General features: G+C 36.8%; 1 protein-coding gene across 8 annotated transcripts in view; it reads left to right on the top strand.

Annotated features, from left to right (window-relative positions):
• The window catches only part of LTBP1 (latent transforming growth factor beta binding protein 1), a 185766-nt gene that overhangs the window by 98436 nt on the left and 62676 nt on the right, over positions 1 to 24654 (top strand). For 5 of the 8 annotated variants that reach the window (XM_068185291.1, XM_068185287.1, XM_068185289.1 and 2 more), the window contains 6 exons: positions 3700 to 3771; positions 17281 to 17403; positions 18941 to 19108; positions 21971 to 22204; positions 23093 to 23115; positions 24090 to 24192. In XM_068185291.1, coding sequence (XP_068041392.1) covers positions 3700 to 3771; positions 17281 to 17403; positions 18941 to 19108; positions 21971 to 22204; positions 23093 to 23115; positions 24090 to 24192 — 723 coding nt within the window. The remainder of the gene's footprint in view (positions 1 to 3699; positions 3772 to 17280; positions 17404 to 18940; positions 19109 to 21970; positions 22205 to 23092; positions 23116 to 24089; positions 24193 to 24654) is intronic. The other 3 variants (XM_068185290.1, XM_068185294.1, XM_068185292.1) reach the window with 2 other exon arrangements.

Raw genomic sequence — 24654 nt, 5'->3', positions numbered from 1 at the left:
ACCATTCTTTTTTCAAAGCACTGAATAATTTGTTTAAATGCTAATGACATGAGCAATGTCCTTTTGTTATAAAAAAGTTGAATGACTAGCATGCTTGCTCAAGATGGGACACTTCAGAGTTCCTTTATCTGCCAGAATAATTTCTAATCTACATTTTATACCTATGAGGAGATGCCCTAACCCATAAAATGTAGAAACAATTCTTGGAACAGATCTAGGAACCCCGTCTCTTTCCCAGAGCCCTTAATTACTCACAGTATGAGTCATGCTCACTCCTGCTTTCTGGCTCAATTTGGAATTGTTTTTTTGAATGTAACTGTATGATTTCAGGAAGAGACGGAGAATGGTGTGCCACTTGGAATAATCCTCTTCTTCTGATTAAAGCATTCCTGGAAAGTAAGGATTTGTGTCTCCTAGCCGTAATAGGACACATTTCTCATCTTTCTAGGTGGGCGATCTCACTGTATGTTAGTGTTACAAGAAGAGAGGAGGAGAAGGGTACACTACCTATTTTATCCATATTAAAATACAGTGTCATTATATCAAGAGTGTGATTTGGTAGGTGTATGCTTCAAGAATATTCATTTAATCTGTCATGAAGGTTTAGTAGCAGTGTATGTATTTGCTCTAGGCTACATTTGATTTAGGAATGATTCTAAGCATGATGCTATTTAATCATGCATCTTATACATACATCCATCTTCTGCAATTCTACATGGATGCAAATGGTGAATTTTTAGATTTTTAAGAATTGAAGGTGATACATTTAGTGTGTTGCAGGTGTTTAAGTGATCTTACAGCATCTTAAAATGTTATAGATATTCAGTTTGAATTTTGGCACAAAACCAGAAACCCAAAAATCTCTTCTGGATCTCAAAGTGTTACAGTTTTGTAGAGTAAACAACTTCCAAAGATAATGTAAATTTGTTAGAAGATTTAATGGAAGTCTATAGTGGATGTTGAAGGATTTATATTCATCAAGTGTTCAACACTGCGAATGCTTCACTGGTAAAAAGAATATGCATATAGTATATACATAAATTTATATGATATTGGATGAAAAAACTTGGGAGTCAAGTCAGTAAGTTGTCAGTTAAGTGATATCTATGCATGTGTCTCAACAGGTTAAGTTAGTCTCACAGTCTTCCCATGTAATTCTGACCTGTTCTGATATTTCATTAAATTGGTATCACCCTTTTTATTGTAGATGCTTTGGAAGCAAACTTCCTTTGGAAGCAGACTTCCTTATGGTTTTATGCCTCATAAACGTCATTAAAAGTGGACATGTTTTTACAATAATATGTAATCAGGTTATCATCTTCTGCATAACCCACTTCAGCAAAATATTTAAGCATATACTTTAGTGTCACTAGCAGGCACTTCTCTCTTCAATCAACTACTTAAGGACATGCATAAGTTTGCATATGTCTTGTTCCCATGGTCTTACAGAGGGCTCTGTCATCTTTGTAAGGACTTGAGTATTTTGGGTAACAGCCACTGCTCAGTCAGGGCTTCTGTCCTGTTGCAAATTTAAGTTCTTCGGCCTGAGACAGTTGCCATGTCTGTAAGTTTATGGGTTGTCCAGTATTAGTGAAAACCAAAAGAAATTTTGGAACAGATCTCCATTTTTAAGGGCTTCTAACAGAAGACAGCTTTTAAGAAGAAGGGTCTTTCTGTGCTACATGGGGAATGTTGTGATTGGTCAGGCTTCTTGCAAACTTGGTAATTACAAACAGGTTGTTTAGGTGAGTAAAGGGTAAGTAATGTCAGACTCCATCCATCTCTCACATGGATCACCGGCCATCACTGAACAAGCTGCTTCGCTACTGTGACTTGCTTACATTTTTGCTCTTTGTTGAAAGGAAGAAAACAGCTGCTAGTAAGCTGCCAGTTTCCTGTTTGTTGTGGGAGTAGGAGGTTGAGGAAGGAGGGAGAGGTTAAAATCTCTGACCTGAGTCCACCACTGCACTTTCTAGAGCAGCTGAGTCATCCTGGGAGGGAAAATGTCTTGCAGCACTGGAAAAGACCTGGCATAGGTTATGGACTGGTCTCCATCTACAATTGGAAGTTGTTTTCATTCAGCAGGCTGCACTGCAGGGTACCATTCCTGTCCACATAAAGTTACAGAGACTCTTCTGGTTTTAGTGTGGATTCAGTTAGGTCGTTATGGCAAACACAGATTGGTTAGGACATAATGAGTGCAATTATGAGTTTGGATCTGCCAACATGAGTACTTGGAGTTTCATTGACACTTTTGGGGACCAGAAGTAGACTAATGCATTGTGCTTTTGGAAGTCTCCTTAAATTTCAACTGATTTTAATATTAACATTAGGAAAAGACTGAAAAATATACCTTGGAAACTAAATGTGTAGCTGCCACTTGAGTAGGGAGACAAAATTTTCAAGTTATAGTTGGTGTTAAAATTATTGTAGTCAGTGTAAAGATGGAAAAGTATGTGTTCAGAACTGTAATAATGTTGCTGTATTTTTACTATGTGTGTTTAATCATTTTACACTTTATGCAGTATCTAAGGAGAATCTCAATGTTTTATTTAAGCAATTATTTTAAATAATTCACTGAAATTTGAAATAAAACTATCTCACTCCAAAGCCTGCTATTCAAGATCATCACTTAAATTTTTCCAAATAATAAGCAGAGCTTTATAACTAGTTAAAACAATTATCCCTTTTTTACCCCCATCATTACTGTCAACCAAGTGCCAGCTTTAAAGTAAGCTGCAGGGATAAATGTGCAATTCAGGCATTCTGTGAAGGGAAGCCAATCAATGGCAACTCAGTTGTTCTGTCTTGACAGTTTATATACAATAAAGATGGAAACGAATGAATATGGTGGGTTTTTGGAGGGTTTTGCCTGTTGAACATTTGGAACACTTTTGAAATGAAGCAAAAGATCTGACAAAATGTAAGGTATCTCTGTTGTAACATTCAAATTGTTAAAAACTCTATTGACTCTTATTAAAAGCCTTTATGTGATCATAGTGCCAAAAGTTTAGTCCTATATGCTTAATAAAGTACTGGGGTTTGCCAAGAAGTTAGCTTTTAGTGCGTAACCATACAAAGAAATTACTGCTTTCATTTATGATGTTTAAGAATCAATAAACAGTTTTCTGTAGTCTGAAAAGCAACCTTAAATGGAGGAAGGAAACAATAAATAGAAATAAAAAGCTGGTTAACTGAAAACTTTCTAGTTTGCAAAACTGAATTCAGTATTTGTTTTGCAGTGTTGTTATATCCAGACTGTTTACACTAATCAGCTAGTAAGTGAAGTGAAGTTTATTATTCTAAAATTCAACAGCTCTGTTAGGTAAATCCTAGATGTTTCCATAATGAATCTTCAACTTTATCTTTTTCAAACGTAATATTTGTAGCTGATTTGCAGAAGTAATTATTTGAATATTTCAGAACAAATAGGATGAAAGGTATCCTGATTTCAAAGATTTGTTTTGTTTTTTAACATAAATTGGACTGGGTAACTGAAGACTTTAGTGGTACACATATTGAAAAAGATGGAATTAAATTTGCCTGTACAATCTTTAATTTTAATTTCTTTGTCTTTTTTGCTTAACCATTATTCACAAAAACCTTACAATTTTTTAAATATAGTTATATAATACTTTAGCTGTCAGGCTCTGCAAGCATATAAATTATCAGTATTTAACTGATGTATTTTTTTTTCAGCTTACCATGGATACGGTCCTATGATGGAATGCCCACAAGGCTACAAGAGAATCAATGCTACATTTTGTCAAGGTACGATAAGTACCCAAATTGGTTGTGTTTATTTTTAGTACTGGCTTTCTGTGACAGCTTCTTTGATACTGATGATTTAGATGAATTAATCCAGTCCATTGATTTATATTTGGGAAAAAAATGTTGAGTATACTTTTGACTTTTTCTAAATATTGGCAAGTCTCTAAGAGTGAGTTTTTTCCTCCAGGGAAAATAACTTCTGAAACTTCTATGTATACCCTCGTTTTCTTTGATGATGTAAAAGATGACTTCATAAGGATTCTTTTACTTTGTTTTTCTGTAGAAATACATTGTTTTGTCAGTTTTTTTGCTAAACAGTGAAACTGTGAGCTTATTCAGTTAAGTCAGATGAAACTAGCAATACAGAACAATTTTTGTTATCATGAAAGTGTAGAGTAACCAGAGAACAATTCTTTTGGACTCAGGAGGCTAGGCACAACAGTGCTGAGAAAAGCCAGATAATATCCCTGGCAAGTGGAGATTAAAAGAATGAGTACCTGGCCAGGTAAAGTGACCCACCTGTTTCCAGAATGTGCAGAGGGCAGGTGAGGATGTGTGGAGTTAGACATGGGCTAGTTGTGTTACTCCGAGATTATTATTGCCTGGTGGCAAATATAGAAGTTATCAAAACATAAACGGTTGTGGGGTCTGCATGATCATGCAGCTACAAAGCAAGACTTGGGACATTTGTATTCTCCTGGTCTATTGCATCTCTATCTGACAAAGCTGAAGAGATGACCACAGACAAATGCTCATTCTTTTTCTGTATCTTGGAGCACTGCACAGAAGTGCCAGGTGAGGATGTAGGGAAAAGCTTAATTGCTTGTCTGACTTGTTTGGCACAGCACAAGTAAACAAGAACAAGGAGCTCTGAGACAATGTAAGCAATCTTGCAGTAGTGTTCTGGACAGAGATTTCGGAAGAAAGGGAAAAATGAGTTCAAGTGAAGCTGATACTGCTGTGGCCAGCATTCTTGCTCAGTGTTTATACTGCAAGCAATAAAGAGGTCCCAACAAATAGTAGTGCTGCTGAAGAGCTGGATAAAATGAAAGAATAGTTGATTTTAAAGGATATTTGTAGTCATTTTGGACATAAATTTAATCTTGTTTAACTGAAAATTTTCACTTTGCATGCTAGTGTGGGGATGTGCAATAGACAGTTACATAAAGACATAATTTGCCCACTTTAAATAATAAAGTTTTAAATAATAAACTTTAAATAATAAATTTTTTAGAGCACTAAACACAAACATCATGCTGTTTCACAAAAGCACAAACATCATGTTGCTGAGGGAGATGTGAGCTTTCTGCAACTACCTGAGCCTACTTGTTGCTCAGATCTCTACCTAGTGGTTTACCAACTTGCAGGGTAGGGGCATTTGGAGGACTGGATGGGTCAAAACACTAAAAACGTAAAGGGAGGAGAGCTGCCAATTGCATCTCAAGAGCTTGTTGCCTGCTCTGCAGTGGAAGACTGTAAAGTCCTCTTAGTAAGTAAAAAGGATGGGGAGATGTTGATGGCAATTTGCAAATGAGGACTGCAAAGTGAAAAGGTGAAGGAAGTGAGTGTCGGATGTAAATGGGCAGCCTTTTTATGCCTCAAATTAAACATGCAGATGATGGATGTATTTCAGCAAGATGGTTCCAGCTATTTTGAAAGAGATTGTCTTGTTCCATGTATCAAGCACGAGGTTTTTCAGAGACTGCAAAAGAGAGGTTTTCTAACTTTGACCCTGGAAAGTGTCTAGAAGATGCCATGATGGATTAGTGCCCTCATGCAACCCTCTGAGCATGATCCAGGAGAGACAGGAGCTTTTGATATCTTCAGTAGTCACATGTGTACCCCCCAGAACACACAATGGATTCAGACAGCAGCAACCCAGCTGGCATTTAAAGGTGACTAGGGCATTCCATTTGGTTCAAGAGGTTGACACTAGGTTTTGGCAAACCTTATTTCATGGAAACTAGGATCGTTTTCAGGTGTTATGAACAGTTAGAAATAGTCTGGTGCATGTGAAGGTTGCCAGAAATGGGCCAGGAAGTTGTTTCACTGAGCAATGACAGGCTGATAGAGAGAGAACGTGTGTCTGGGTAGGAGCATAAGAGGGAACTGAGTACTGCCACAGTAGTGTACAGAAATAGATCTGTACCTGGTAGGCTAATCATTGGGTTTTGCGCTGAATTTTGATAATTCTTCTCCTGACACATTTTTGTACTACATGACTAAAACTGCAAGAAATAGGAGTCTTTAAACAATTTGTTTTATACAGCTGTCACTATCCCAGAAGAGAGTGAGCTGTAGACTCTAAATATAACTTGTAGTTGATACATGGAAATTTATTATGCAGTGTTTAATCATAACATGATAGTAGAAGTATCTTACCAGCCTGTTGATGAATTTAGGATGGGGACAATCTCCTAACTTTCTGGAGAGGGATTTGGTAGTGGCTGTTGAAGATTCCCCTTATTGCTTTACTGAGGTTTAAATAGCTCCTGTGTAATTTGCTCACTAACACACTTCATTAAGGAGATACAAATGGGAGAGGGAATACCCATGAAACAAAGCCACAATGGAATTTAGTCCTATTGAAGTAAGTAACAAGATTACCATTTTCTTTCAGAGGGTCAGGATTTTAACCTCTGTTTGAACATTCTTCAGGAAAGCTAGCTTCATATGTGAAATTTGCTGGCAGGGTGCATTTCAGCCCTGAAATGGTTATTAACATGTGCTACTCAATGGGTCAGCTAGAAGTGTCCTGTTTGTTTATCTGAAGCAGACGTGCTTTTCTATAACAGAAGAAGCCAGGGCTAATGAAGAAAGAGCTGTCCATCTCACTAACGCGGACAGCCGCAGATGGCAGAAGGAAACTGTTTAAGCTGCTGGCGTGGGAGTATTCATATTCCTTTAAGAATCCTTACAATTAAATTGGAAGGGAGTGGAACAGCATGTCCATATGCAAGTGTAAGTTTTAATTAGATTATTCTTTGCTGAAAGGGTACACAGGCTGTGTCCGTGCTTAGAAAGGGCCAGGGCTGCCAGACCAAATAGTAATGGGGATATATTTCTGAATCCCTGCCTGCAGCTAAAAGAGATCGGGTTTTTTTCACCTAGATATTGTCCAACTTTCACTGCCTTTGAAAACTCGGGCCTAAAAGCCTAATTAACCTTTTGTTCTACTTTGGTTTTGCAGTCAAAAGTCTACATAGGCTTCATCAACTAAGGAGTATTAGTGTGAATAATTACCAGATCATTATTTTTTTTCCTTTCAAGTGAGTGAACTAATGTAATCAAGCATTCTTCTGTCTAATGTGTAAGTAGGACCACAAAGAACCATCTGTGGGTATGTTAATTCAAGCAGTTTAGTGTAATTACTATCAAGAAATCTTTTTTCCCCCCCTCAGTAATTATCTTTTCAATGGGGTGATTTATTACATGTACACACATGGATGCCCTAAGGCTGTCATTGGAGCCAAAATACAGATTATCAGTGTTGCAACTTCTTTGTTAGAACCCACATGCAATGCTAATTTCTGGTTCCCTGCCTAAAGTTATACTTACTGTTTTCTTAGTCTGCTAATGGTTTTCTTGGAAAACTGAAATAAAATGGAAAAAACAGCTGGTGAAAAGGTTAGATTCATTTTTCAGGAAACTAACATATTGCCAACAGAGCACTTTAGAAATCTTATCTTGAAGAACTGGAAAAATACCTGAACGCTTGTTTTTTTGCAATTAAGTAAAAAGTGCATGGAAGTTCTTGGAAAGTTCCTATATTATTAAAATTAAATGTTTATGAGCTTGCAGAAACTGGTACTTGTATGTTGATAGATCAAATTCTATAATCACATGCTCAGGGGACTTGAAGCACTTCTCCCTTGGCTTCATTATGATTTAAGATAAATTTTGAAGGTATATTCTTCCCTCCCACATTTGTCCCTAAAATCCAGTAATAAATTTGTTTTCTCTGCATGTTGCATATTTATTTTACTCCTTTTAAGTAATAAAAGGGCTTCATTAATAAGAAATGCAGTTTAATGTTACTCACTAAGTCAACAACTGTCTTTCAAAGAAGTTCTTTTGTGATGATCATAGTAAGAAATAAATATATCTCCAGAAACTGGGCTGGGTTGCTGTTTGGACACTGATTATGTGTTTGAGAAGTGTGGCTCTGCAAACTTGCGTTCTGGTAAATTCCACGCAAAAGCACAAAATGAGTTGGACGGATTTCTTCTGCTGCTATTCTGCTAGCTCACAGAAATCAGTGGGTCATTTCTTAGAATAAGCAACTGGTTTTTCTGTGATTTTAAAAAACATTACGATAGTTTATTTAGCAAGAAAGCCTTGGGTTTTGTTTCTTTTACCTCTCATTCTCACTAATCAAGTTATTATTGAAACAGTCAATTATAATGGAGGCAGTAAAATCTGGACATTGTATTTTTCTTAGAGGATATTAATAGTAGTTAATGTAGCTATAGCAGAAACAGTTGGAAAAGTATTTTCTGTGGTGTTAATAGGTAATTGATTGTAATTGATTTTCATAAGGAGAATAAAATCTGATGCCTGCATATTGAGTCAATTTGGAGGTCAATCACTCAGATGGCACCTGCAGTGAAGCTTAGTATTTAACTTACCAGAATGTATCAAATTTTCACAATTGACATAAATTAAATGTTCCAGTCTAAATTTACAGCATTATTTATTATGCATATTAAAGCACTTGCAGCATGAAAACATCTATCAAGGCAGATATTACTAAATAACATTTAATGACTGACCACTATGTAATTTTTAATTAAGAAGTTGCCTAAATACTTTGGCAAATTCTAATTAGCATATAATTGATCCAGACAGCTTTCTTTGCCTAAATACAGCAGAGTGTTTTAAGGGTGCGTGGGTCTTGTTGAAAGGCAAGTTGTTCTCTTTGCATCAGAATGGGACAAATATTTTCCATTTGGTTTTATTACTTAGTAATTTAAACAAAGTCAGTCAGTTTTAGATAAACATAGAGGTAGGATTTCAGAGCTAACTGTAGATGTCCCCCTTCAGAAATTTATCTTTCCACAGTGCTTAGGCCTGTAGTCAGCTGTTGAGATTGCTTAAAACAGGTGTGCTCCAGCACCAGCCACTTGGATGGGATGCCGTACGTCTCTAGCCACAAGTTTATTCTGAATAGTTCAGTGATGTTACCAGGGCTGTGGTGGTCTGACTAGAAATCCTTACTTCTAGAAGTTCCTATTCTTGGTCCAAATTTTATAGGAACCTTCTGGATATCATGACTGTCTTAGCTGAAAGCAGTTGCATATTTAGTTTTCCATGCCTTGTTATGTGTTGTATTAAAAATGGTAAAATTATATGTTGTTTTCTTCTAGTGCATGTAATGTGACTTTGAAAATTGGACTTGTTCATTGTTTTTTGAGTCATATTAATTCATGTAATCAAAAGTCACCTACCAAATTTGTAATATAGCAAACTCAATTATACAAGTGAGAGCTATTGTTTCAGAAGAGGTATTCTTTTTTTAATTTATACTAAATCACTTAAAATTTTCATAAACAAGGCTGAAGAATGTTAAATACCTTTTTTAGTTACTTCAGCATAAAATAGTAATAAAATCAAACCTCAGTCCCATTTTGATGGTGGAACCTATCATTTCCAAGTTGTCAGCTCTCTTGAAAAGAAATTTGACTGCATTATTTACATCAATAGTGGAAATAGCCTCTTAAAAAAAAAAAAGGCTATTTTTTTGTATTTACTTTGTTCAAAATTGTTGCAGTAACCCCTGACCTTTTTGAATTCATAGACTGCTTTTCTTGAGTAAAAATGTTTTCTTTAAAATGAATAGGTTTCAATAATGTAATATCAGAAGATTGCAGAACACAATAATAAACATGTACGTTCAGTTGTAAATATGGTTAAGATTTCCAAGCAGCAATGATTTTGATAAACATAAATTCAATGTGCTAAGCCTGGAAATGAATGAATTTAATTTTGTAGGAATGTTTCAAATTCCTGCATTCTTTGACCAAATATGGGCATTGCTCACTATCCAAAAAGGGTGGGCAGTGGCCTTGCTCCTTGTGTCCGAATGACTTACTAGTCTGGAGGCAAAGAAGACAGCTTTACACCACCTCAGCATTTCTGCATTAGGCCAGCTGGGCCTGGGTGGTCTAGGAGACTGTTGTAATGGTTAACACAGCCAAAACACAGTGAACTTCTCTTCCTAAATAGCCTTACAGCTGGAAGCTGCCAAAGGGAAACGCTGCAGAGCTGATACTCCAGCCATCAGCTTTTGTAGGGTGCTCTGTAGCAGAGCAGCTCTCTGCTGATCAGCAGTCCTTCTGCACCACTTTGCTTGGCTGTGGCAGTCATCCCCTTCAGGTTGTATTGGCCTGTTAACGTGTAGAACAGAAGCAGGCTGTAAGGCATTTCCATATTTGCTTGATATTTCAGTAAAAGGGGAAATTGAAGGAGCTTTATGATGTAGTAAATAACTCAGCATGTTTTTGAGTAACCAAGCAAAGCATATTCTTTCATCAGCAAGTGACAGGTACAGATCTCATTTTAAGCAGGCACAGGAATTTTTCCTAGGATTGGATATTTACACTTAGCATGGTTTGTTATTCTTGGATAAAGGATACTCAGGCTGTGTTAAATGTCATTAATCCTGGAATAAAGCTGAAATGATTCACTTCCTGGATGTGATTGAATTAAGTATAATACTGCTCAAGGAAATGTGAGAGAAGTTGCTTGTAGGTTTCCAGTAAAGAACCTAAGTACTGTTGAACAGCAGCTAATGCAGTCACAAACACTGTTTTAATCTAATTTAAAAGCCAGTGTAGAATTGGAGAATGCAAGCAGAATATTAGAAGTTAAGACCTACTGCAGCATGTCCTCCTATCCAGCAGAGTTCTGTGCATTGTCATTCAGTTGAGAAAGAGATTGTACTACACTGTACTTTTCTGAACATAAATACCTCTACATTAGCAAGAGGGAGACCTTCCATTAGGTGTGAAAATGTTTGTCACTGAAATTTAAGTACCCTAGGACAGAATTTGAAGTTTTGATTGATGCATTTCTTTTTCAGTCGTCGCAGTTCCCCATTGTGCAGTGTATGTAAGAGAGCTGAACGAGTAAATCCGTACTTGAGGAAATACAAGCGGAGATGTTGAAAAATCAGTGGGGGTTTTGATCTTTAGGCAAGCAAGAGCTGTTTAGAGAAGAGTAACAGATAAGAGTCAGGTTGTTTTTCAGAAGCTTCCTGCATTTTTTATTTCTTCTAGAGTATTCAGTCTTTCTCTAAATCGCAGTTATTAGAAGAAAATAGGTGATACTAACTGTTTCCTGCACTTATACTGAACAAAATTTAGTTTAGTATTGTGATACTCAGCCCATTCAAATGTCACTGTGTGGTCATGAGTAAAAACATCTGATTGTGTTAAATATATGTGGACCAAGATTCTAGTGAAGTGCTTTGGGATATTTCTAATATGAAATCTTGATGATTGCCTTTCACTGGACAAAAATCCAAATAAAATTTCTTTGTGAACATTCATAGAAAGCAAGAAGAAAAAAACATGAGCAAAGTAAATTTTCTTTTCATTATCTGACTTACCAATTCATTTCCATCTTTTATCTTCTAATACTGGACATAAAGTTCTTTGAAGATGAATCTGGTTTTGGACTTAGTAAAGCTATATAATTAACATGGTTTATAACAAGTTCAATGTTACTGTGTGCTTACTTGTTTAAATGAACACCATCTTATATTGTTCTCACCTTCCTGCTTTGTTTGGTTAGTTTTGAGGGTTGTTTTTTTCTTGTTGTTGTTGCGGTTTTTTAATTCATTAAGATTGTGCTCATAGTTGTACTCTCCACATAAGCAGACAGGCATGCAGTTAGAAAATGGCTGTTACAGCTTGCTTTTTTTTCACCAGGAAATTCAGTGGCAGTGAGTCATTAACACATTGCATTTTCTGAGAGCAGGCTGACCTAACACCCAGAAGACCTATAAAAATGTGTGGGAAGGTATCAAACACCAACTGTTGTTGTTAAGAGAGCCTGTTTTAAGTTCTCCTCAGTGACAGATTAGCAGAAGTTTGGTTACAGAGTCTGGGTTATTTGAAGCTGGGAGCATGGTGGCTGACCTCACCATATATCAAGCTATGCTTAGAAAAGGGTATAGGAGGAGCTGAGTCACAGCAGACTCGTCTGTGCTGCTGCATCACTGTTAAGACCGTGGTTGTGACAAACCTTCTGTGTATTTGGGTGAACTTGTGAGAGCAGAGTCACCAACAGGGCCGCTGGGATGGCATTTGGCTTCCACTGCCATCTCAACTATTTGTAAGGATAAGTCAGACTTTCATGGGGATGGACTACCAAATCCAGGGACACAGTGTGCCAAGGACCAGTTCCACATATTTGGCATGGGTGATACTAAAGGGTAACAGCAAAGGGTCAGGCTGTCAGTCAATACAGAATTGACAATGCTTCTTTCATGCCAGTGGATTATACCCATTTATTACCATTGAGAAAGGGTCAAGTCATTCATATTATCAAACACCAACTGTTAAAAACTCAATGATTTATTTACCAGTTCTGTAGAAATTATAAATGACAGCACTTATTGTGAGAGTTCTTTATGGAGCGTTGTGTGGAATATCTCCTTGCTTGAATTCTCTTTTTTTGTATCAGTGGTACAGAGGCTTTTTACCAATGTATCTACATTGCTCTGCTTTTCTCAAAAACTGAAAGTCTATACTGAGTTGGTCTTCAGAAAGCTTTATTTGCATATGTGTGGTTTTATAGTACTGCTACCTGGCCCCTTAGTATTTCCTCTGTGTAGATGAAGACATTTGATCAAATTACTCCTCAAGCATGCCATCAGTTTGTGCTTCTGCACAAGACATTATTCAGACATTTTTCTCTAGTTTTTACAATGGAGCAAATGAATTATTATTAGAATAAGATTCTAACGTAAAATTGAAATATTTTTAATGTCCATATACAAGAAATAGAGGGCTAAAAAGAAAAGTCTGCTAATCTTGAATCAGATTTCCTTTCAAGCTGCTTGAACAAGTTGATTCCAATGCAATTTGTGCAGCTGGGCAGGCTGGCAGGTGGTAGGAAACAGTTTGGATAGGTGGCCTTTTACCACAGTCCAAAGTGAAGTAGGTAGTAAATCTGGGAGGATTTTTTTTTCTGCTCAAGTTGTTAAATAAACACTATTCCTATGTGTATATATGTTCCTTTTGAAAATTTGAGTGTTTTTTTTTTTTTTTTTTTTTTTAATCAGCTTCTGGCTTGATTCTGTGGACTCCCTAGACGAGCTTGTGTAATTCAGCATAGAGCATCAGCTCAGTTATTCTATGAGCTCATTGAGTAGACATGACCAGGAAAAGAGGCATTAAAATACACTGTAATTAAGTTATGCTGAGGCACTGGAACATGCACGATGAAGTTAACTTTAAAAATTGGACAAATTTAGCAAAATGAATGCCTTTATCAGTAACTCTAGAAGAAATGTTAGTTGATATTTACATATGTATGAGCTGGTACTTAAATGTAGCAGTGCCCACATTAAATAGCAATAGCAGAGCTCATGTGTGTGAGGAATTATGTTTTTAGTACAAGACATACGAGAACAGTTTATCTGTAAAGATATTGAATACAGAGGCAATAATGACATCTATGAATGTCTCCTGCAGAATAGTTGAATCATTTGGAAAGAAGGATGACTGTGTATTCATGAATTATATGAAGGTCTCATGTATCCACAAACCAGCCACTCCAGGAAATAATGCCTTGAAGCATTCATACTTCTAATATTCAAATAATAAAGTTTTTCCATATATAGATTTCTTAGCACTCCTTTAAATGAAAGTGGATGCAAATGAGTAAAGTGAAGAATGCATCATTAATCATTTTAACATTGAAAATACAAATGCACTTATGTTAAGCCATGTAATTACTTACCTTGCTTAAAAACATGTAGAAGGGTAGAATTATTCTCCTAGATAGAAAGAAAAAGTGCCATCCATTTCATGCTGACATATATGTAAATAACAATGTATTTTAATGGTTAACAAACAAGAGACATAGTCTTTTTACTGAAATTAAGACTTGTAAAATCCAAGTCAAATTGTCATTATTTAAAATAAGCTGTGTTCTTTGATGATGTAAAACTTAAATGCTGTTTTCATTAGATAAAGCATTTTTGCTAATTTAAATTCCAAAAAAGTAATTTAAAAATTGATACATTATGTATGTCGCTTGGCATTTATCTTCCATTTTCCTGCAGTCATATACATTAATTTTCCTGTAAAGAAAAACATATACTGAGAATTTGGAAAGGGAGAAAGTTGTTTAAAAATGTCTGGGTATTACAGTGTAGGAAGTAGAGAAATTATTTTCATTATGTGTATCAATTTCGCCTGTGTTTTTCCTCTTCCTTTAAAATCTGTACGTGGTTTTTGTCCATAAGTGTTTGTGTAATTGTGTTGGGGATTTTCATTTTGAAATGAACCCAGATAACGACATTTTTCCTGTACTCAGAGTAAAGGATACTATCTCTTCCTCTCGCTTATTTCTGGCATCAGAGAAAATGCTTTATCAAAGCAAGTAGAATCTTTCTGTGGTTTAGCATTTGAAGACTGATCTGACAACCCAAATTGCCAGCAGATAGAAAATTCAATAGTGTGTTCTTGAGTGTTCCAGTATTTTCTCTGTATTAGCTTCTAGATATTTCAGTCTTTTGTTCCATCAGGTCCTAGTTGAGCCTAATTTTAGAAAAGAGAACATTAGTAATATGTCCTTTCCTCCCAACAACTTTACAGCAGCATCACTGTGTTTCTATTTAGGGATGTTTCAATAATGTCTTTAGTTTGATAACTGTTAAGATTAAGTTCGTTTCTTTAATGCTCACAAATTATAATGGTATTGAAATAGTGATAATCTTCCTTCTGGGATCAGTTGGGACTGTGTAGATGCCTTTTATCATATTTTGGGATTTCAGGGTAAAAGAACCTAGTCTGATGAAGAAACTTCATAAAATTCAAGTACATCTGAAAATGTCTAGCTTTATAAATATTCTGTATTAATGCAATCCTTTTATAAGATCCTCCTGTTCTTATATGGGATGTCATCCTGCTTAAACATTGGACAGGACAAAAAGTAGACTGCTGTACAAAAATATTTCAGCTGGTTTTTCTGCTCTTTTCTTATACCATTCTCCTCTTTAAATAGTCCACTCCCTCTGAGGTCAGAAAGTCATATAGTCTGGGAATTTCACTTGAAAATTCCTTTGAGGCAGAGCTGATCCTTTGTAATTCATGTGGTTTCCATCACATTTCATCCAAAGTTCTAGGATATAAGTTATTACTCCTGTCACATGCAGCTAAGTGCATAGAAGTGAAGTTTATCCAGGTGGTGTCAAGATATTATATTAGGTATAGCACTGGAAGAGCTGAGGGATAAGCTCAACACAGTATTTAGAAAAAAAATGTGCCTGATATGGCAACTGCCAGAGTCTGCTGTACTGTGCACTCTTGTGTCATGGGACAGGTAGCCAAACTAATGGAGAAATATGAAGAAAGAATCTTTCTATAGGTTTCCAAATGCAAACTTTGGCACATCTGTTACATTTTGTATATTCAACCTCTTACCCTTAGTGATGATGTTGAATGAGGAAGCAACATACAATGAGGTCAAATATTATGAGGCTGGTATTATAAAAGTTAAAAGGAAAGAGAATAACTATTATATATTTTAGCTAAGTGATCACTAATACCTGATTTTCAAAGAACTAGCTGGAATTTCTAACTTCCACATGAAGTTTGTTTACCCAGCAAGGTAGGTGTTTTTTCCTAGCCTTAAGGATAGGGAGGAAAAGTCTGATGGAAAATAATAAATGTAAATATTTTAAGGTTGGTCTATTTCAATCTACTCTCTCAGTTTTTCTGAAAGAAGAGACCACAATTTATGACACAGATAATTATAAATTAGAGGATTTTTAAATTTTATTTTTGTTACTCTTTTGATGTTTGGATTATCAGTGCAAACTATGTTGTTACTGTCCCCTGAAATAAAAACCTAGTTTGGCTGACTTAGTTACAGATGGTATCCAGATGATTATTAGACAGGTCCTGTTTTAAGAGTAAGTGAACTAAAAATGCAACCATGAGTGTGATACAGACCTGAGGCCCAATGCTTGGGGAATGGAAGGATTATTCAGTCAGACCCTGAAAGCAATACTTGCACAGGTGGCCTAGTAACAACAAACTTTATCAAAGCAGTTCACAGAATCACAGAACATGCAGAGTTGGAAGGGACCCACAAGGATCAGAGAGTTCAACTCCTGGCCCTGCACAGCACCATCCTCAAAAATCCCACCAGGTGCCCAAGAGTGTTGACCAAACACTTCTTGAGCTCTGCCAGGCTGGTGCTGTGACCACTTCCCTGGGGAGCTGTTCCAGTGCCCAACCATACTCCGGTGAAGAACCTTTTCCTAATATCCAGCCTAAACCTCCCCTGACACAACTTCAGGCCATTCCCTAGGGTGCTGTCACTGGGCACCACAGAGCAGAGATCAGTGCCTGCCCCTCCTCTTCCCCTCATGAGGAGGTTGTAGCTGCAGTGAGGTCTCCCCTCAGTCTCCTCCAGGCTGAACAGACCAAGTGACCTCAGCTGCTCCTCATACGGCTGCTCCTCAAGGTGCTCCATCTTCCTGGCCCTTGTTTGGACACTCTCTAACAGTTCAATGTCTTTTTTACATTGTGTCACCCAACACTGCCCCAGCACTCCAGGTGAGGCTGCCCCAGCTCAGAGCAGAGCAGGACAATCCCCTCCCTTGCCTGGCTGGTGATGCTGTGCCTGATGCCCCCCAGGACAGGGCTGGCCCTCCTGGCTGCCAGGGCACTGCTGACTCAGGTTCAACATAATTGTCAAGAAGTTGTGTTGCCGTTGCCAGAGCTGCAATTCTTTCCATATCAGGTGTGTTCTGTGCTCCCTGAAGCATGTTCTTGTCATCAAGTTCCTTTGGGCTACAGATTATGTTTTTGCGTTGTGCTTCTTTCAGCATAAATGGACCATTGAGCACTCTTAAATATAAATACTAATAAAAACTCTATTAAATGTGGCAAGCAGTGTTCTAACCTTTGTAAAATATACTAGATTGGTGAAAACTTGTCTCTTTGAATGTTTCTGTGAGCTGTGTTGAGCTGTGTAAGCAATCATCTAGTCAGGAGAGGAAGGGTTGATAAGCTGGTCAAAGTGTATTTGTTTTTCTAATTCAGAGTACTTAAGAATGATGTATAAATATACTTGTGTTTCTATTAAGTTCTCAGCAGTGTTTTAAAAAGTTGTAAATCACATGTCAGTATGGGGAAAAGTGTTGATTAGAGTGTTAACTTGTAACCGTTATCCTTCATATATTAAAAAAAAAAAAGAGAGAACTTCTGAAGAAAGAGAAATATTAGTACATGTTTCAGCATCTGATTTTTTTCAATTTTCCCACAGATATCAATGAGTGTCAGTTACAGGGAGTATGCCCTAATGGTGAGTGCTTGAATACCATGGGCAGCTACCGATGTACCTGCAAAATGGGCTTTGTTCCAGATCCTACCCTCTCAAGATGCATACGTAAGTAATACTGCCAATCAGAGTACCAAATTAGATAATTAGTTACATTTCAGATTAAGATTTATTTGACTGGGCCCAACTATTCTCATCTGTCACCTTACTTTTTCTGTCCCCAGGTCATATTCACAGTTTATTCGCTTTATTTACTCAGTCTCAGTGGTCCTGCCTCTTTTCTGTTTCTTTGTCCTGGAAACCTTGATCTCCACTGGTGGCTGCCCAGGATCCTTTCTATCTTTTCCTGATTTTCTTGTCACCAAATCTTCAAGGCCATCTCCAGCTCCCATGTACATTTTTCAGTGGCCTGGAGTTTCCACTGGTGGTTTTTGTTTTTTTTTTTTACTCTCCTCTCTGCTAGTTTCAGCCATCTTTGTGTCCTGCTGTCCCTTTTTCCACCTCTGCAGCTTTGATCTGGGTTGTTTCCATTATTAAAGATTTAGCCCAGGATGGTCTTTGGCACATTTTCCTTTTAATTAAGAAGAATTAAAAATTAAGGTATAATTAGGAGAAAGAAAAAGTTGTGAATGACATGAACGCAAATATTTCCCTCTATTAGTTAGCTTTTACTTTGGTTACAATCAATGACCTCTGCAAGAAGAAAAGGCAATGTAAAGAACAACTAAATTTTGCACTTTTTTTTGTGAAGAATATGTACAAGTTAAAAATAGCTATAATACTAAGTTCTTCTCCAAGCTATCTTTAAATTTATAAAATAAAGTCTCAAGTCATAGGTGAGTTCTTTCTTGTTTTTTCCTAGCTTAACTATCTTATGCTACTGTTAATGACACTCAGTTGCTGAGAGAGCTTCTCAGCAGTTTGAAGAACTTCATACTGCTTTGCAGTTGAACACCAGAGGAAAGGAGTTGGTTGTTGGGTTTTGGTTTTGTATTTACATGTCATGATGAAAATCAGGTGTCTGTCTTTTTTGCGTTATGTGAATGTGTTACCCAGAACTGTTAACTTTATGTTAATGTAGATGCATAAATTAGAAAGTTGGATGGACCTTAGCTTTCTGTGACCTCATACTAATCATAGCTTATGGCTCTTCCACATTAAAACTAAGCACAACAAAATGTAGATATGTACTCTTTTATGAAAAAAATGTCATGTATGATACTTAAAGCTTTTGCAGACTTGTTGGCTTAGCCTACTTATAGATAGACATTCCTTTGGCTTTACAGCTTGACACAACTGTGTAGTGCCAGTGGCTGATCTTCAGCAGCTGTGTGCAAGTGAGAGAAATGATTCTCACTCTTTATTGTGGCAGAATGGCAACTGCTGGTTTTGAATTTACGTGTTGTTGTTGTTGTTTTTCTTACAAATACTTCTTATCCTTGATCTAGAGTAAGCTGGAATTCAGGAGTGTTTAATGCAAAAGAAGAATTTTTAATGTTGTGGTTCTCATCTGAGATAGGTGTTTGAAATTAAACTTCTGCTGACAGAATATTAATCTGTTTAAGTGGTGTTGGAAATCTAGTGGTGTTTCTCTGTTTTGCTTTTCATGTGAACAGTACCATCCTCTCTTCCACTTTCATTGCAGCTGATAACCCTGTAGTTGCTGAAGAGAAAGGACCCTGCTACCGGTTTGTGAGTGCAGGAAAGCAGTGCATGCATCCTCTTTCTGTTCAGCTCAGCAAGCAGCTTTGCTGTTGCAGTGTTGGCAAAGCCTGGGGCCCACACTGTGAGAAGTGTCCACTGCCAGGAACAGGTAAGAACTTCCCACTAAAAATACAAGCTCTTGGCCCCTGCCCCCTAGTTTGTTATGCATGCTTTTAAAAAAACTAAAACAACCACCAGAGTATGTACTTCAGATAGAGGAAAAGTAACCCAAAATGTAGTTAATACTCTTCAGTGGTTAAAGGCTCTGGTGAAACAATGGCAGCTTTTGAGAATTCAGTTACAGAGGAACATGGGATGTAGTTTGTATTACAGTTAGTGGGATATGCATGGTAACATCTCAGCTTTCTCGCCTTCCTTCATATCTTTACCATCCATTTTGAGGAGTGTGCTAATCCTTACTTGACACATAAAGCTCTCTTGTATTATGAATGTTCACTTGGAGTTCTGCTGTTATTTAAATATATAAAGAGTTCAAAAATATCAGCTTGTTTGGTCACCACTCTCACCTTGGCTGGTTATTGATTAAGATACCACATATTATAGATACTGATCGCTAGTTTTCAAGTACTTTTTACTCCCTGATGTTGCTTAAAACTTAAATGCCCATGGAGCCTTCAATGAAAATCAGTTTAATATTATCTTTTTTTCCCAAAGGTATGGTCAAATTAATCTGTTTAGAAGCACCATTACTTGTTGTAATATACATGATGTTCAGTCTCTAGAGTATTTTAGCCCAGGTATTTGTAGTGACAATCCACTGTGCTTACTTGAAACTGCTGCTGCAGATGTCACTGTCATGATACAGGCCATGTATTTCTCTGAAGTATTTTGTGAAGATTTATGTTTTCAAACCAGCTAGCTTCTTTGGGAAATCCACAGCTGCTATCAGAGATATTGTGAGATATGATGAGCAGATTCCTTACTTTCTGAAGTCTGACTTAGAGAAATGAAAGTGACCAACAGTTTTGAGCATTTCAATAGATTTTTATACCCACTGTTTCCTGCATGACCATTAGATCATTGATTAGGATTTTAAAACACCAGTTCACTTTTGGATAAATAATATTTCTATGCCTTTTTAATGGAGAAAAAAATCTATTCTCATGAGATGACTTGCAATTTAAGTGCAGGTGTTTTACATCTGTGAGAATATTGCATGAGGCTTTAAGCCCAATAGTGTGTATAGTGGAGCACAGAATGCATTCTTATGTTGACTGCTATATAGTCACAAAAAATATATTGAGTATCATATGGAATTGGTTATTTTAGTGATTTTTTTTCTTAATGAAAAGACTTTAGAGAGAAAATCTGTTAGTAGAAAATTCTGATGAGCTTTTCCCATTTAATGAGTACTTGCATGATTTAAAAACATGTTCCTTTCTGTAACAGGTTAAATTCATAATGTTTCAGAGTTTTCTATGAAAAATGTGTGAAAGTGGGATACTCCAGAAGGGGGTAATGTATTTGCTGCAGCATCCCATGTTAGTATAAAAGCCACTAAAATAAAAAGCTTCTAAAATATTCGTACCAAGTAAACCGTCTCCTAAAGAGACACTGAGAGACCAGATTTGTATGCCCAGGTGTTGAGAGCTCTTATCAGAGCTGTGGTAGAATAAGGCTCACATTTCTATTTTTCATTTGAGAGAATATGACCTAAAGCAAGATTTCCTATGTCCTAAGTATGCATCTGAAGAGACAGACATCAAATTTTTTGTCTTAATTCCTTTGACCAGAATTCCTACCCTCAGTAGTTGGGTGTTTTTATGGCAAGTTTTGATATCCGTTGTCCCAGCAAAAAAGTATTTCCTCATTCTGAATCCACTCAATTTAATTAGTTTGACCCTTCATATTTTCTATTACTAAGACACCAGCAGAACATATTGCGCAGTTAATGCATACTGTGATTAATGTATAGTTTAACTTATCTGTAGAGTGCTTTTAGCTAGTACTTTGTGCTTTTATTTTAGATGCTAATTCATTTTAAAACCCTGATGTCTTCAAAGCAGAATTTGTGAACTTACCAATGTCCCACTTGGCACATCCCTCAGGCAGCCATAAGAATTCCCACACAGGAGATTAAATCTTTTTTGTTTCATCCCAACATGACTTTACCTAGAGCAACAAGGACAATGAAGCACTGCCTCCTCAAGATTCCTAAAGGTCTCCCTGACCCTGACAGGAGTATAACTATTCTCTTTGATGGGGAGGAAGACTGACTTGTATTTCTTTCTCCTTTTTCTCTTCCAATAGAACTGCAAAACATGATGCTCATATAGAGCAGCTGTAGAGATAGAGCAGGTGGTGTTGCCTAACTTTAATTAACTTTTTCAGTAGCAGCTTTGTAAATAAGGTTATTTCCCCTCTCTTCCAGTGGTGATTTGGCTTCTTATGATCCCCATCTTATTTTTAGCCAGCCTTTTTCAATTCAGTGGAATTTGGATCTGGACTAGTATAAAGCTTCTGATGTAGTCAGGTGGGATCTTGTGGATCAGTGTGGATACTGGTTGATAGTATTCTGCTCCTAGAGTACAGGGCTTGTGAGCTTTTTCCCTTTGATTTCTACAAAAAAGAAAATTATAGCAGTAGTGGTCTTCATTCATTATGCAGTATAGATGTTAAAGACTATTTGCACATTTAAATTAATACATAGATATATTGTTTGAAGGGGATCAATTTTAAAAAATCTTGATATATTGACAGATAAGCATAACTGAAGAAAAATGGTAAACTGGAATGAAAACCTCCTGGGAAAAACAGCCAGGACATGCTTTTGGGAGAATGCTCAGTCGTATTAGCATGCTATGCATAGCTTCTCTTTAAGAAGTTTTTTGTGAATATGTATATACAATTTGAGATTAAATTTCTTAGTGGTAGTTATTATATTTTCCACTATGTCAACATATTGCACTTTTAGACTCCTAAAAGGAATATTTTCCCATCCCAAATCTAGCTGCTTTTAAGGAAATCTGCCCTGGTGGAATGGGTTATACGGTTTCTGGCCCTCACAGAAACAAGCTATATCATCACCCTGCAGTTAGAGTACAGCCACCTGCCATTGGCAAGACCCCGATTACTCAACCTGTTGCTAAAGGTACTTCTCCTCCACCTCTCCCAGCAAAGGAAGAGCCAGTGGAGGCACTGACCTTCTCACAGAAAAGTGAGACTGAGATGGCTGTACAAGAAGGTGAGAGTGGGGAAATTTAGTCTTTCTCTATTTCTGTGCATGTGACTTCCATGGGTTGTTTCTTTGCATGGCAGCTGTGGACAGTGCAGGGCCGAGGGGCACCACTCCTCACAGCAGAGCATTCCGTGATGCCCAGTGTGTTGCATCACGGGATTCACTTCTCACAGGTTTGGGTAGGTCCTGCCAGATGCTGAGACCATGGAGAGAGAGCGAGACTGCTTTAATCTCAATAATTTTTATGATCAGAAGTAGTACATATGTGTTGTAAGGCTTTCTAAAAAATTATAATATATATATATTTATGAATTCTAAAAAGGAAAACTGCAATGGAAAATAAGAATTTATATGAAATTCCTACCACTCCTTCCCAGAAAAAAGGTCATATTTGTGGAGAAAAAAGCCCCAAACCACTCTTACTTGTCTAAAGAAGAGATACATTTTAAAACTTGATTTTTTTTTTCTTCAGTAAATCCTTGCAAATTTGTTAGTGGTAAATTATATATCATTATGACATTAATTTACCTTTAAAGTGTTTACAGATGTTGATATCCCTTGGAAGGAATTGAAAAGGTTTCATCAGTAAGTTAATAACTTGTGTGCTTGTCAAATTGTTTCTGAGGAAGCAGGTAAACAATTGAGAAATCTACAAGGGAGCTGAAAACTGAGTAAATAAACATTAGACTGTGTGTAGAATCTTATTCTGCTTTCAGGTTAGTTTTTACACTTGCTTCAGGAACATCATTTCATATTTCAACTATTTTGGAAAGAGTTTTGAGCCTGAATTTTTTGTGTAATGGTGACAACCATTTTCAAATGTGACAAAATATAAATTGTAATAAAATGTTTTGTGAAGACTGATTAATTCTCTTTTTTTCTTTCCGATTTTAGTGGCAACTGCAGCTCCTGATCAGGTAAAACACGATGTAATTTATCAAGGAATTATGAGATGGAATACAGATAAATGGAAGGATTTAGAATTTATGATGAACAAACAAGTCACTGTGGACTTGCTCAAACCCTGAGGCAAAAATAGCTCATTTGTTATAATGTACTATATCAGGCAGGTAGTGAGGTACAGGAAAGAGATTACTTTAACCTCTCTTAGAGCCATTTGGTGGAGGGTGTGGTATATATCACTCTATCTCGTTCTGGAGACTGTATTTTAAAGAGGATACTGAAAAATGCAGACAGTGTGAAGAAGAGACACAGTTACTAACAGCTAGGGAAAATAAACCAGAGAGAAACATTATGAAGCTTTGAGAAGCATTTGTGACACCTGCTTATGAGACTGGTATTAGCGCCTAAGTTAATTTCATTGTTTAGGGTGTCCTGTGTTCACTGGAGAAGAGCAAGTGTGTATCTGTGTGAAGCCCCCCATTCTGGAGGTTTCAGGTTCTCTGTGCTAGAGATAATGGGATTTGTTGTGAATAATTGCAGCTGTGCTCCATTTCATTTTCCTACAGATATACAAGCGTCTAACATTTCTATGAAAATAAGGTGACGGGTTCAGTAGCTAAGAAGGAACCTTTCACAGTTGTCAGACACCTAGATGTGATTGTATACTTTTGTGTGGTGCTGAACTGCATTCAAATGCTATTTGTAAGCAATTAAAGACCAGAGAATGGGAGAATTATGGAGTAACAGACCCAAAGATACAATTAGAAGCTCCAGGAAATGGCTGTTCAAGTGAAATCAATGTTAAATTGTATGCTATTGTATAAACATAGTATTTCATGTTCATTCAGATTTAAATTGGTGGTGATTAATGATCTGCTATCTAAAGCCACTCACGTGAGAATGTTAGCTGTATCTCAAGCCAGGAGTTTGTGGGTAGCTATGAATAATGAGAATGTTTTCAGAATGTTATATTTTTTTATCATTCTAGGAATTGGCTTCCATTGATCAAGAAAAGCAGCCTTATCTAGAGCCTGGGCAGCCTCAGCTTTCTCCTGGAATTTCAACAATTAACCTGCATCCACAGTTTCCAGGTAACTTATTTTATATTTTCTTTCAGTATGGGAGAGTGCTTACAGTTCTTAAAAGAATAGAAAAGTAGCAATTCTAACAGAGGTTAATGAATAAATGATTGGAGCTTCAAGAGCAATTTCTCCATGATCAAAAAAAAAAAAAAGAATGGAAGCAGAAGTGGGAGGAATTGAGAGGTTGGCATTGGCTTGGAGACTTATTTAGGAGATAAAGACATATTTTAAGAACAAGTGGTATCCTGGATTATGTGCATGAGAATTTTAATGTTGAAATTAAAAGAGGTAAAGCCTTGTACTCCTTTCAAGAGGAAACTGTGCTTAGGTGGCTCTTTATAGATCTATGCATAACTTTTGCTGCAGAAGTCTTAAAGCTGTGTTTTCTTTCTTTAGCACCTCAGTGTTTTTTTTCAGAAACAGTAGAAAGATGAAAACCCCAATTACACTTTTTTTTTTCTACTGTAGGTC

The sequence above is a fragment of the Anomalospiza imberbis genome, chromosome 3 (assembly GCF_031753505.1).
Source record: "Anomalospiza imberbis isolate Cuckoo-Finch-1a 21T00152 chromosome 3, ASM3175350v1, whole genome shotgun sequence".
Classification (NCBI taxonomy): domain Eukaryota; kingdom Metazoa; phylum Chordata; class Aves; order Passeriformes; family Viduidae; genus Anomalospiza; species Anomalospiza imberbis.
The sequence above is the reverse complement of the archived record's forward strand: the minus strand, read 5'-3'. Positions and strand labels throughout refer to the sequence as shown.